This window comes from Chiloscyllium plagiosum, unplaced genomic scaffold, assembly GCF_037043375.1.
Source record: "Chiloscyllium plagiosum isolate Xiang-an unplaced genomic scaffold, Cpla_swu_hap1 HiC_scaffold_2, whole genome shotgun sequence".
In the NCBI taxonomy this organism is placed as follows: domain Eukaryota; kingdom Metazoa; phylum Chordata; class Chondrichthyes; order Orectolobiformes; family Hemiscylliidae; genus Chiloscyllium; species Chiloscyllium plagiosum.
The window spans coordinates 74,004,536-74,019,783 of NW_028270140.1; the positions used below are offsets into that span (position 1 = coordinate 74,004,536).

The window sequence follows — 15,248 nt, forward strand, 5'->3', positions numbered from 1 at the left end:
CGCAGCCCTCCACTCACTCCGTTGCAACCCCAACCTCACTATCAAACCAGCAGACAAGGGAAGCGCGGTAGTAGTTTGGCGCACCGACCTCTACACCGATGAGGCCAAATGCCAGCTCGCAGATACCTCCTCCTACTGCCCCCTTGACCATGACCCCACCCCCCACCACCAAACCATCATCTCCCAGAACGTCCATAACCTCATCACCTCGGGGGATCTCCCATCCACCGCCTCCAACCTCATAGTCCCACAGCCCCGCACCTCCCCCTTCTACCTCCTGCCCAAAATCCACAAACCTGACTGCCCCGGCCGACCCATTGTCTCCGCCTGCTCCTGCCCCACCGAACTCATCTCTGCATACCTTGACACCGTCCTGTCCCCCTTAGTCCAAGAACTCCCCACCTACGTTCGGGACACCACCCATGCCCTCCACCTGCTCCATGATTTTCGCTTCCCCGGTCCCCAACGCCTTATTTTCACCATGGACATCCAGTCCCTGTACACCTCCATCCCTCATCACGAAGGACTCGAAGCCCTCCGCTTCTTTCTTTCCCGCCGTACCGACCAGTACCCTTCCACTGACACCCTCCTTCGACTGACTGAACTGCACCTCACCCTGAACAACTTCTCTTTCCAATCCTCCCACTTCCTCCAAACGAAAGGAGTAGCCATGGGCACCCGCATGGGCCCCAGCTATGCCTGCCTCTTCGTAGGATATGTGGAACAATCCATCTTCCGCAACTACACTGGCCCCACCCCCCCACCTTTTCCTCCGCTACATCGATGACTGTATTGGCGCCGCCTCGTGCTCCCACAAGGAAGTTGAACAGTTCATCCACTTCACCAACACCTTCCACCCCGACCTCAAATTCACCTGGACAGTCTCAGATTCCTCCCTCCCCTTCCTCAACCTTTCTATTTCTATCTCAGGCGACCGAATCAACACGGACATCTACTACAAACCGACCGACTCCCACAGCTACCTGGACTACACCTCCTCCCATCCTGCCCCCTGTAAAAACGCCATACCATTCTCCCAATTCCTTCGAATCCGCCGCATCTGCTCCCAGGAGGACCAGTTCCAAAAACGCACAACCCAGATGGCCTCCTTCTTCAAGGACCGCAATTTCCCCCCCGACGTGGTCGACGATGCCCTCCACCGCATCTCTTCCACTTCCCGCTCCTCCGCCCTTGAACCCCGCCCCTCCAAACGCCAACAGGACAGAACCCCACTGGTCCTCACCTACCACCCCACCAATCTCCATGTACAGCGCATCATCCACCGTCATTTCCGCTACCTCCAAACGGACCCCACCACCAAGGATATATTTCCCTCCCCTCCCCATCAGCATTCCGTAAAGACCACTCCCTCCGTGACTCCCTCGTCAGATCCACACCCAACACCAACCCAACCTCCACTCCCGGCACCTTCCCCTGCAACCGCAGGAGGTACAAGACTTGCGCCCACACCTCCCCACTCACCTCCCTCCAAGGCCCCAAAGGAAACTTCCATATCCGCCACAGATTCACCTGCACCTCCACACATATCATCTATTGCATCCTCTGCACCCGATGTGGCCTCCTCTATATTGGGGAGACAGGCCGGCTACTTGCGGAGCGTTTCAGAGAACACCTCTGGGACACCCGGACCAACCAACCCAACCACCCTGTAGCTCAACATTTCAATTCCCCCTCCCACTCCACCAAGGATATGCAGGTCTTTGGACTCCTCCATCGTCAGACCACAACAAAACGACGGTTGGAGGAAGAACGCCTCATCTTCCGGCTTGGAACCCTCCAACCACAAGGGATGAACTCGGATTTCACCAGTTTCCTCATTTCCCCTCCCCCCACCCTTTCTCAGTCAAATCCATCAAATTCAGCACCGCCTTCCTAACCTGAGATCTTCTTCCCGACCTCTCCGCCCCCACCCCAGTCTGACCTATCACCCTCACCTTGACCTCTTTCCACCTATCACATTTCTGACGCCCCTCCCCCAAGTCCCTCCTCCCTACCTTTTATCTTAGCCTGCTGGACAAACTTTCCCCATTCCTGAAGAAGGGCTTATGCCCGAAACGTCGATTCTCCTGTTCCCTGGATGCTGCCTGACCTGCTGCGCTTTTCCAGCAACACATTTCCAGCTCTGATCTCCAGCATCTGCAGACCTCACTTTCTCCTCATTCCATGTGACATCAAGAAAAGGCTTGAGACACTGAGACAACAAATTTTTCAGTGATTGATAACTAGCCATTTTCCTGCAAAACTATTCTATTACAGCTACATTACTGACCTATGCAGGACAATGTGGAAAATTGCCCAGGTAAGTTTTGTTCATAAAAAGCAGGATAAATCCAATTTGGCCAATTACAGCCCCACTGGTTCTTTCTCAATCAACAACAAATGAATGGAAGGTATTATCCTGGCAAGTGCCATCAAGGGAAACTTGGTCAGCATGAACAAATTGGACTAAAGGGTCAGTTTCCTGAAGAAGGGCTTATGCCCGAAACGTCGATTCTCCTGTTCCCTGGATGCTGCCTGACCTGCTGCGCTTTTCCAGCAACACATTTCCAGCTCTGATCTCCAGCATCTGCAGACCTCACTTTCTCCCTAAAGGGTCAGTTTCCATGTTGTGTGACTCAATGACTCTACAACATATTGTGTACATCAAGGTTCAACCATTATAGCCCCAGCATTGCTCCAGAGTTTTCCCAGGGTAGTGTCCTTAGCCCAACCATCTTGAGTTGGTTCATCAATGATATCATCATAAGCTCTGAAGTGAAATTGTTTGACAGTTGCACAAGGCTCAATACCATCTACAACTTTCTCAGTTACTGAAACAACCTGTGTCCTTATGGCCAACATTGAGGCCTGGGCTGCTGAATGGAAATAATCTTTATGCCACACAATTGCAAAGAAATGACCATCTCAAATGAGAAAGGTTCTAAACATTTCTCTTTAATATTCAACAGTTTTATCACCACAGAATTTTCCAAAATCAACATCCATTGATTAGGTTGGCATTCACCAAAAACCTGATTAGAAGAATCACGTTAATGCTCCAGCTACACGAACGCATCAGAGGTGAGAAATTCTCTTAAATGCAATGCACCTCGATATTCCCCTAAGCCTGTCCACCATCTGCAAGGAAATACAGTAGAATACTCCTTGCATGAAGAAGTGTCCCCTCAACAACAGTGAAAGTGCTCAAAACCAAAACAAATGATTAATCTGCATTCCATTAAATATTTGGAACATTCAATCTCTCCACCACCAAAGCAGATGGCAATGGCATGTACCATCTACAAGATACAATGTAGCAAATCACCAAGCTTCCTTCAACAGTATTGATCAAACTAGCAACCTCCACTATGTAGAGACATAAGGATAGCAGTCTCATGGAAACACCAACTGCAAGTCTCCCTTCCAGTGTCAACACTAGCCTGCCTTCCATTTACATTATGTTCACTTCAGTGAGTAAAACTCCTGGAACTCCCTCCCTGAAAGTGTTATGGGTATACCTACATCAGATGGAGAGCAGCAATGAAAATCAAGTTGCACAGCATCACCTTAAGAACAAATAGGTGCTTTATGATATGACTGTGTCAGGCTGTCGCTTGAAAGATTTTTTAACAGCTTTCTAAATTTTGGCTGAAGTTCCCAGTTTCTGGTCTCCCTCCTATCAGAAGGATGTTGTGAAACTTGCAAGGGTTTAGAAATGATTTGCAAGGATGTTGTCAGGGTAGGAGGGTTTGAGCTGTCGGGAGAGGCTGAATAGGCTGGGACTGTTTTCCCTGGAACGGTGGAGCCTGAGGGGTGACCTTATACAGGTTTATAAAATCATGAGGGGCATGGATGGGGTAAAAAGACACGGTCTTTTTCCTGGGGTGGAGTAGTCCAGAACTAGAGGACATGGGTTTAAGGGTGTGAGGGGTAACATTTAAAAGTGACACAAGGAGCAAATGTTTCATGCAGAGGGTGGTACGTTTGTGGAATGAGCTACCAGAAAAAGTGATGGAGGCTGGTCCAATTACAGCATTTAAAAGATATTTGGATGGGTATATGAATAAGAAGGGTTTGGAGGAACATGGGCCAAATGCTGGCAAATGGGACTAGATTAATTTAGGATATCTGGTTGGCATGGACAAGTTGGACTGAAGGGTCTGTTTCTGTGCTGTACAGCTCTGATTCTATGTGGAAGTTTTGAAAGAGTGATTAGGCTGGCTCTTCCACTGTTTCTGATACCTAAGTTAATGCTATGTGGTCCGCCCTAGTTTTATTCCTTTTTTTTATACTGCTTTCTTTTCCGATAGAACAGAATTAACTTATTTGACTGTTGGCAGTGCCACTTTAAGTTCTTCTTTGTAATCACTGGCACAGTAAACGCGCCACTGAAGAATTAGATTGCTTATTGACATCATCAAAGATGGAAAAATATTCACCAGTAGAACACCCCAATTAAAAACATTTTGGAAATAATGCCACCTGCATTATCTGCTCTATATAAAACTGGGCAGAATTCTTGCCTTATACAGAATCATCTTTCCAAGGTAACTTTGTTACAATGCATCCCAGAGGCGATGGTTTTCTCTGTTCGTTATCTGCTGTTATCTGTTTAATGTAAAAGTGTTTTATATTTTGGTTTAGAATCGGATGGAGGAGAGCAAGGCATTATTTAAGACAATTATCACCTATCCCTGGTTTCATAGTTCCTCAGTCATTCTCTTCCTAAACAAGAAGGATCTTCTGGAAGAAAAAATCATGTATTCTCATTTAGTCGATTATTTTCCAGAATATAATGGTGAGTGTTTTATGGAAATTTGATCTATTTCAAATCATAATTCTAGCTATTAATAAATGGCTTAAATGTTTTTTCCTTGTTGGTTTAACAATGAAATCAAATATAATGGAGACCTTGGAGTGCAGAAAGTGGAATCGCAAGTAGATAGGATAGTGAAGAAGGCATTTGGTATGCTTTCGTTTATCGGTCAGTATTGAGTACAGGAGTTGGGAGGTCATGTTGCAGCTGTACAGGACATTGGTTAGGCCACTGTTGGAATATTGTGGGCAATTCTGGCCTCCTTCCTATTGGAAGGATGTTGGGAATCTTGAAAGGGTTCAGCAAATATTTTACAAGGATGTTGCCAGGGTTGGAGGATTTGAGTTATAGGGAGAGGCTGAATAGGCTGGGGTGTCGGAGGCTGAGGGGTGACCTTATAGAGGTTTATAAAATCATGAGGGGCATGGATAGAGTAAATGGACAAAGTCTTTTCCCTGGGGTGGGACAGTCCAGAACTAGAGGGCATAGGTTTAGGGTGAGAAGGGAAAGATATAAAAGAAACTTAGGGGGCAACTTTTTCATGCAGAGGGTGGTATGTATATGGAATGAGCTGCTAGAGGAAGTGGTAGTACAATTGCAACATCTAATAGGAAGGGTTTGGAGGAATATGGGTTGGGTGCTGGGAGGTGGGACTAGATTGGGTTGGGATATCTGATCAGCATGGATGAGTTGGACCGAAGGATCTGTATCTGTGCTGTATATCTCTATGACTTTATATAATTAAATTATTTCTGTTGGAAAATAGTGGAGTGTCAAGATTGCAATAAGTGTCTACATTTATTCCCACAATACTTGTACCATTGACCGAGAGAGAAATTCAGTTTATACACCTGCAAGTATTTTAGTTTTGTTTTCTTTTATTAGAAATCCCTGTAGTTGTCCTGTAATTGCTCTCAGGTGAGGGTGGGATGTGGTTGAGTCAGAGGTTAAAGGGCAAGTGATCTGAAATGAAATCTGACAGCTTCTGGTGTTAATATAGCTGGGATGAGTGACCAATAATTATTTTTCTCACGGGAAGTCCAGAAGGACTGAATAAATTAGCATCTTTACTTGTGGGGATTGAAGAGCAGGAGAGTTTTGTAAAGACCTAGCAAGCTACCATCTAAATCAACTTGACAATCTTTCTCTCTGCTCCAATGTTATATTTCTTCCAAAAGACTTCTAGACTATTAATCAATGTTGTGTGGATAGAAATACCATGACGGGTGGGCGGGAGGAGGGGGGTGGTGTGGTGTTGGGGGAGGAAATAAGAAGGCGTTTAAATTCTGTAGGATATTTAGATTTTGCCAATGTCAGAATAGTCTATCTGCACCAAATTTGCATTCTGGCTCAGATTCAGGCCTTAATTTCTAGGTGCAGTAACTCAACTAATTTCTCTATTTAATTGGTCTGAATGATTATTAAGAGCTTCTTGTATTCCACCTGGTCCTGATTCAATTATAGACAACCTTTTTCAGTATTAATCTTGCTGAGCAGGGTGATCTGCAAAAGGGAAGGACAAGGCCCTGGAGAACAATCAAATGGCCTCTTTTTGCGCTGTGTGACCATTGAACATATCATGTCCAAACAAGCTTTCTATAAAATATGTGCCAAATAGATCAGCAAGCATGGTCGGGTAGACAAATGGGACTTTAGTCCAGGGTAGTGCAGGACGTTTCAGATGAACTGTAGGTTAATGTATTTAGAGGTAGAAAGACTGGACAGTGATCCATAGCTGTAGAAAGGACTTGAGTTGCCATGGACATGAATTAATTATGGTAACTTATGATAGGCTGGGTATGAGATTGGGATTCTGAGATTGTTTCAAGGTGACACAATGACCAATGACAACATGCGTTGTTTCGGGTAGGGACTGAAGATTTTTTAAATGTTTAGTTGGAAGTGATTTGAAAGACAGTTACAGTTGAATACTGCCATCCAACACATAAGACTTTATTCAAATAGAAATTTCTTTCAGTTCCTTTTATTGCAGCATTCCATTATTTCCATCTGATTTCCCATAGCTCCTGGGAGCTGCAGGTGAGATGGGTCAAGGGAAGGACCAATAAGGATTAGACACTTGAAAGATCCTGACAAGCCCACACATCCCAATAAACAGCTTTGATTGGTTGATCAAAACCAGGTGAGGGTGGTGCTGGGGTTCTGTACTCTCAACAACTTTGAGATTGGCATACCCTAGCATGAGAAGACTGATTCCAGTCAACTGGTCAGATGAGACTAGTTTAAAGTCCAGAGATCTTGAATGTGAGTCAGCACCATGTTGTGGAACCTTTTAAAGCTCAACAAGACACAGAACACATCTTGGTCATTCAATCACCTGGTTCTATCTCCAGCCTTCTGGACGTATCTTGGATTTGTGCAAGTTAGGTTAGGAGGAGAGAATGTGATTGTTGACAAGTAACTCTCCTTTGCTATTATCCAGTTTATGCACTTAGTCATTTTCTTCTATCATCTATATGTCACAAGTCCTTAAGCGATGAGTTAGAAATATCCTGCATATCTTCAGAGATATTATGTACCCATTCCAGTAAAGGCTCGTGGCTCTACCTCTCAATTGTAAACGCTTGATTTAATGAAACAATGAGTTGATTCAAAAATCTTAGGAGGAAATCATTTCCTCTTCAGGGCTTGCTCAATGAGTAGTCATCACTATCCAGGCACAATGCTTAACAAAACATCCATACTACTGTTTAGAGTGATGCAAAACACTTGGCAGAATCAGAAAGCAGACTAATTTCAGTCATATGAGAACCACAAAAGCTAAAAGAGATTCTGTGATGCTCTGAAATCTCTCACTGGGCCCCTGTCGGCAGGTTTCCCCTCAGTACTGCAGGTCAATACTGCTCATAAAGTTCAAATTCGAAAAAAGATGAGCAAACTACTTTAACCACTTTCTCAAACAGCTCTCATCCATCAATGAAGAAGCAAACACACCACCAAAGTTTGTCAATAAGTACTATCTTGATGACCTTCCCGTATTAGTAGAAATGCTGGTTATATTCAAGTTTCTGTTCAGCAGCGAAGTGTCAGAATCTGATGTTATCTTAGCTGATGTGCATAAGGTTGGCAGTCAGTTCCTGGTTAAGCAGTCAAGTGGACTCTTTCAATCTCTTGTGGGAGTAAGCAAACATCCCACAAGAATGCAGAATATAGAAATACATTCTCTCTCTCTCTCTGTCAGAAAAATGGAACTCTCAATTTTGGGTCAAAATGCAGGAATCTCACCCCTTTTCATCAGAGAAATCTTCGGGATATTCTCAACCACTTCATGCACACCTTGACCGGGACCTGTTGCCAGAGTCAGTGTGATTTCTGAATAGATAAAAGGATAACTGATACGGTATTCACAGACATACAGCTACAAGAGAATTGCCATGATTATTGAATGGATCACAGCCACTTAATCACTTTCACTTGAGCTGCCTCAAATGGCAAAATGAAATACCATACACTGAGGTACTCACCTGAACTGGCAGAACAAATTGAGACAATCGTAACTGAGTTCAGCTGGTCATGTAGCCAGAATGCTTGGCACTCACTCTCCAAAGCAAGCTCTCAATGGAGAGCTTAAGTCTGGGACTTGATTTTATGGTGGACAATGAAATTATTCTAAGGACACACTAGGCACTGTAGGAGTTTTGAAATGGACCTTGATTGCTTCACCTGACACAGCCAGACAAATAATGCCACCACTTTTAAAAGCAAATGTTTGTCAAAACTGGGAGGAAATACCAGGGCAGGAAATCTCGAGTCAACAACTCATCCAATAAAATCATTAGTGTTATTCTGTCCGCTTTGGAACAAAATCTTCTGGCTGCTGATTGACCTTGGCAAGCATCTTTTTACTCTCAGAAATCCTACCAAATACTTCAGGCGGGCATGCTCATCCTCATATTGACAACACCATGAATCTAGCATTGCCCCCAATAATTTGAAAGTTAAGTCGACCTGTTAGCCATATAGAACAATCTTAAATTTGTTGGAAGTTTGTCTTTTGTTTTGAACCAGTGTCGCCTTGCTGTACTCTCCCAGTTTAATTATTCTTGGTTCACTGTTTCCAAACCAACCCCCCCACCTCATGCAAACTTGTGGACATAAAATTTAGGAGTAGAATTAGGCTATTCAGCCTAATTAAGCCAGTCTGTTCTGCCATTTGATCGTGACTGATATGTTTCTCAATCCCATTCTCCTGTCTTCTCTCTGTAACCTTTGATTCCCCCTTACTAATCAAGACGCTATCTGTCTTAAAAATAATCAATGACTTCGCCACATAAGGCTTTCAAAGCTGAGAGTTCCACAGATTCACCACCCTCAGGCTGAAGAAATTCCTTACCTCCCATTTTAAAAAATTAAGCCTTCACTCCGAGGCTATGCCCTTGGGTCCTAGTCTCTCACTAGTGGAAACATCTTCGCAATGTCCACTCTATCCCAGGCCTCTTAGTATTCTGAAAATGTCAATGAGGACTTTTCTTATCCTTCTAATCAAGAGTGCAGATCCAGAGTTCTCAAGCGTTCCTCACGTGACAAGCCCCTCATGCCCAAGATCATTCTTGTAAACCTCCAAGGCCAGCACAACCTCCCTCAATATAGGTCCTAAAATTGTTCACAATTTTCCAAACGTGATTTGACCAGAGCTTTATACAGTCTCGGCAGGGCATTCCTGATCTCATATATTCTAGCCCTCCTAATGCATTTACCATCCTAACTGTTAACTGAACCTGCATGTTAACTTAGTGAAATCTGAACTAAGACTCCCAAGTTCCTTTTGTGTTTCAGATTTCTGAAATCTTTCCTCATACAGAAAAGTCTATGCCTATATTCTTCTTCCCAACTTGCATAACCTCACCGTTCCCACATTGTATTCCATCTGCCACTACTTTGGTGTCCCACCCCCACTCTCCTAACCTGTCCAAATCCTCCTACAGCCTCTATCTCATCAACACTACCTGTCCCTCCACATATCTTTGTGTCATCTGCAAACTTAGCAACAATGCCTTCAGTTCCTTTATCCAGGTCATTAATGTATAAGGTGATTATTGTGGTCCTAACACTGCCCCCTGCGGAACTCCACTGATCACTGGCTGCCATCTTGCAAAAGACTCCTTTTATCCTCTCTGCCTTCTGCCAGTCAGCCAATGCTCTCTTCTTGCCTGTACCTTGCTCCTTATGTGCTCCTATTTAGCAGCCTTCTGTAGTGGTACCTTGTCAAAGACCTTATGGAAATCCAAATTGATTACATTCATTGGCTCTCGTTTGTGTAACTTATTATCTCCTCAAAGAATTCTAACAGACGTGTCAGAGGTGACCTTCCCTTGGTGAGGCCTTGGTTACTAAGCCCTGTTATTACCATGCATTTCCAAGTACTCTGCAATCTCATCCTTGATAATGGATGCTAAAATCTTCCCAAAGACTGAGATCAGGATTTTTAAAACATTTAACCTATTTTTCTAATCAATCAGTTCAGAGATGCTGTTACACATTTCTGGCTGGAGCAAGGAGAACTTGAACTGGGTATCTTGGTCTAAGGGTAGTGACACTACGGTTGGACCAGAGTTCAGGCAAACAGCCTGTAATATGCCATCTTTTGCCTCTGTCTCTCCTTAAATGTTAGCCATTTTCCAGGCCTCTGAGACCCTCCCTGACTCCAGTGATTCCTGAAAGATCGCCAATGCTTCCACAATCTCCTCAGCTATCACCTTCAACACCCTTGATGTAGTCCATTCGATCCAGGTGATTTATCCACCATCAGAATTTTCAGCTTCCTTGGCATCTCTTTAGTGATGCCACTGTACCCACCCCTGCCCTGACCTATGTGAAGTTCTGGTATGCTACTGGTATCTTCCACTGTGAAGACTGATGAAAAATGCCAATTAAGTTTCTCTGCCATTTCTTTGCTTCTCATTACTACTTCTCCAGCCACATTGTGCCTTGATTAATTAGACTGGAACAAATGTTGTTGCTGTGAGATCTGATATTTGGTATATAGTTTGATTATAGCCTGTTCTGACTTGGTTTTCTACAATGTTTAATTGAAGACAATTCAGCGTTCTTAGGTTTGCTAATTATTGCTCTAGGTTGGTTTGGCATGATTTGTCTTTTGTGTTGTTGAATGTTATTTCTTTTCATTTTTAAACTGTATTGAGGCAGGTTGCCCAGATCTGTGTTTGAGGAACTGATTGTAATTTGTGCTTATTGTTTGATTTAATGATGCTTTAATAATATATCATATTGTGACTGATGTAAATCTGATGCTTCTAAGGTCCTCAACAAGATCCCACAGCTGCTTGTGATTTCATCTTGAAAACTTATCAAAATCAGAATCCAGATAAAGAAAAGGTCATCTACTCTCACTTCACATGTGCCACAGACACCGAGAATATACGGTTTGTCTTTGCTGCTGTCAAGGACACTATCTTACAGCTAAACCTGAAGGAATTTAACCTGGTATAAAGGACAGACCAGCAGCAAGAACCAGCTTCACATCACTCGATACTTTTTGTCAAGCTGTCTGCTTTTACTTGACAACTCTGTTGTACTTTATCTGTAAGCTACACTTAGGAATTTGTGTCCAGTTTTAAAGCGAGCTTGGTATTGACACTGCAGATACATCACTTCTGTGTTCTATTCAGAATTTTTCATTCACAGTTTTTCTATTTGCAAAAAAAAAGCTGCGGTTTTCTACACATTTCTGAAAAAGGATTTGCACAGATGTTTAAAGCTTTAACTGAGGTGTTTTTATAATAAAAATTGCTGGGAATTGGGTCATGTTGAAATGGACCTAAATGTTTTCCAAAGGTGGTTGTTTTACAACTTTTGTAATAGTAACTGCTCCCAAATCTAGTTTTACATATCTCTGTGTCAAAAGTATATGTGGCATTCCAAGAATCCAGAGGTTTACTGAATGCAAACATTATCGATAATAAAGGGTACAAAATAACTTTTTGATTCCCATGATGACTACTGGATGGGTTGCATTTAACATGCAGAGGAATTTTAATTGAGAGTAAACGGTGTACAAAACAAATACTTTGATTTCCTTTGAGATTTATTCTGATTTGATCCATTTAGAATCGTAGCATAGATTAACTACAGATGTTTTCAATAGTTAAAATACTGACATTAATTATTGCTTTTAATGACAGCAATGTAGAATAAACATATTATGAATATTGAATGAGTTGCAAAATATAATAAAAACAGGAAAGGAATTTTAAGTATTAGCACAACAGATTCCAGAATGATTCTTGTTGGGCTAGTGTAAAATGTTTTTATTCAAGCTATTAAAACATAAGTTGCTCATTCCATTTGTGAACAATGAAATGCTTACAAGTTTAAATTGTAGAAAAATTCCAGTCTGCTTCGATGTTTGTGCTTTCATAGACTTGCAAAGGATAGGTGGATCCACTCCACAGGATTTTATTTATTCTATTATTATTACCATCGAAATTATACCTAGGTACATCATGTTTAAATGCTTACAGACAACTGTAAATATGTATTCTATATATATTGCATCTTTTCTAGCTTTGAAAATTATTTATCTTGGTCAAAAAGGGATATTATTTGTTGGAATAATGTAGTATCAATAATTGTAAAAGACTGTACAGGTGTTTCGACATTTTGGAGAGTTAGGTAAGTAATCACTTGTTTTGAAGTTGAGATATAATTTGTAATGCACAATTCTGCTATATAATTGCATTTTGATTTTAAAGCTTTTCTCACTGATATATTTTATGAACAGTTAAAGATTATAAGAATTTTTAAAGACCAATACTCTTACCTTTGAGTTTTTACACATTATGCAATAGGTAATTGTCTTTGAATGTTAAAATACCGTGCCTTGAATTTGAACATCATTTATATAAAGGCTTGCTTTTGCTGTGATATCCCTTCTGAATATGACAGGAGTGATGCATCTGAGTGAAGTCAGTCTGCAATGTTAGCCACTTTTGTCATTAGTGCTTTCTGTAATGTTACATTCCTAAGAATTGGATGCCAGCTGCATAATCCTTGTGGGGTTAGAGTGTGTGGTGGTGGAAAAACATAGCAGGTCAGGAAGCATCAGGAATCCCAATCAAGGGCTTATGCCTGAAACTTCGATTCTCCTGCTTCTCGGATGTTGCCTGACCTGCTGTGCTTTTCCAGCACCACACTCTCGCCTCTGATCTCCAGCACCTGCAGTGCTCACTTTCTCCTAATCCTTGCGGGGAGCAACATAGTCTGAATCACTAGTTTAAAGCAGTAAAGGTTGTGTTTTCTTATTTTTTCTTGAATTCTTCAATTTTATAGACATTTTAAAGAAACCAAATTAAAACTCCATATAGAGGACACCATTCTAAATATTAGTAGAGACGGGCAACATAGACAAGTGGGATTTGGGAAAATGGATATACGGACAAATGTGTTTCTGCACATTATTGTTGAGTTTAACTTGTGTGAAGAATGATTATATAATATGTCCTCCTTTGGTGTTCATAAATTATGCATCTTTTCAAATTTGTGAAAGGAATTAACAATACCTTCACTAGGATTTGATTTAAATTAATTTGCAGTGTGTACTTGAGCAGGTAATTTGGTATCAATTCATCATATTAAGTTATGCACACTGTGACAGCCAAAAGGCCCTTGCATTTGGAGAAAGCCACTTGACTGAAGCAGGAATTTCTAATCTTGAGAAACTAAATTTGCAAATTTTCAATCTGGGAATCAATTATTTAATTTGGATAAATAATTTTATTTCAGGAGCTATAAATTGAAGCCTATCTGTACGTACTACAATTTTAAAAGTTGAGCAATAGGTGCCAGGCAGAATGCTGCTGCCAATAATAATGGCCAAATACCATGTTTTCAGAAGGTGCTAAAATAGATAGCAGAAGGATGAAATCTTAAATGCACTTTTAATATCCTTGTTTCAGCTATATCACACTCATTTTGTTTTATTGTTTAAAATTAGCTTAATATGTATATTTCACCCTTCGAATTTAAAAGCCTATAAATTGCAACTGTTAAAATCTGACATCAAAGATTGTTAGGATTTTTCTATTGTATTGTATTTTGGTCATTAATTAACTGATCTGTACTTTGAAGTTAAAGATGTTTCATAACTGGTAATGCTGCTGTTTTAAACTGAAATTAAACACAAACTTCATTCTTCAGTTTCAGTTATCCAATTTACCCCAACCTGTAAAGTCTACACTAAGCCATCAATTGTCCTATTAATTATTTGGATTACAATGAAATGAACTCACTGTTAATTTACAGTTTGTATTTTGTGAATACCATTTGAAGCAAAGGATTTCCTTTTTTTTGTTAAATAGTGCAGTCATTGTTCGATTAAAACGTGAATAAATGTGCACACTCAGTATAAGTAACTTTAGGGAGAATAGTTACTTTCAAACATAAGTGTACAAGTATATTTCTACAGCATTACATTGAATCTTGTCCAATGTAAAGCTTTGAGTTTTGGAACCAAAGTGAACTGGAATTCATATTACACCAGTGAGAAAGAACTGGCAAGTCTCCAGTACTTGGAAATAATAAAGGCTAAAGTCCAATATTGTAATTCTGTGGTTGACTGAAAGGGTTTGCTATTTGGTTACTAAACCTGTCCTGTACTTTTATCTGGCCAAGTTGTTATAACACAGATTACAGGAGTATTTTTTTTTAAAGAGCACTGCAGCCTTGGGATCTTTCTGTAAGGTGACTGGTGACTTAATCTTTTATAATGAGGATCAAGGATCGGTAAATCCTTGATCAATTAATAGCATCAGAATAGGCTTCTGAGACTGTAGTACCCAAATGAGTGCTGAATGAATGATATCTATTAAAATGTGATGGAAATTCATAAACTGGGATGGTGAGTCCACATATGGGTTTTACTGCTGTTGAGACTATCTCTTTGTTTTGGCTGAATGGGTTTTTTTTTTAATATAAAGGTCTATTCTTATGAAGTTAAATGTAAAAATGCCATGGTACCCTTGTTTCAATCTTGGCTTAATTCCTGTTGACCATGCAGGTTCCTAATGGCATCAAATCCTTATCCAACCAGAAAAGCTTCAATGCATCTATTCGGACATTCTCTCAGGGTCCTGGTTATTCATATCTAGGGACAATTTAAAATTCCAAGTTTCCTTTGCATAGTCTTAAACTAAAACAAATATTCTACTGAGTTGGTACCAAGTCACAACCATGGGGAAAAATAATTGAATAATGTATTATGTAAAATACTTTGAATGATGCAATGTTTACAATTCTCTCCTGCATGAAGACTATAGTAACGAGACCATGTCCTTCTCAGACTGTTTGGGTAAGTGGCATTGACTCACTGTTACAGTACCCTTTCTACTTTGTGTGGATGATTTTTTTTCCCCTTAACTGTATGGAGTTTAAATTCATTCCAGTTTTTCTTGAA

At 41.1% G+C, this 15,248-nt stretch overlaps 1 protein-coding gene across 1 annotated transcript in view; it reads left to right on the plus strand.

Annotated features, from left to right (window-relative positions):
- The window catches only part of LOC122561122 (guanine nucleotide-binding protein subunit alpha-14), a 176,350-nt gene extending 162,358 nt beyond the window's left edge, over positions 1-13,992 (plus strand). The window contains exons 6-7 of the mRNA XM_043712573.2: positions 4,645-4,798; positions 11,097-13,992. Of these exons, the coding sequence (XP_043568508.1) occupies positions 4,645-4,798; positions 11,097-11,287 (345 nt within the window). The 3' untranslated portion in view covers positions 11,288-13,992. The remainder of the gene's footprint in view (positions 1-4,644; positions 4,799-11,096) is intronic.
- The last annotated feature ends 1,256 nt before the right edge of the window (positions 13,993-15,248 follow it).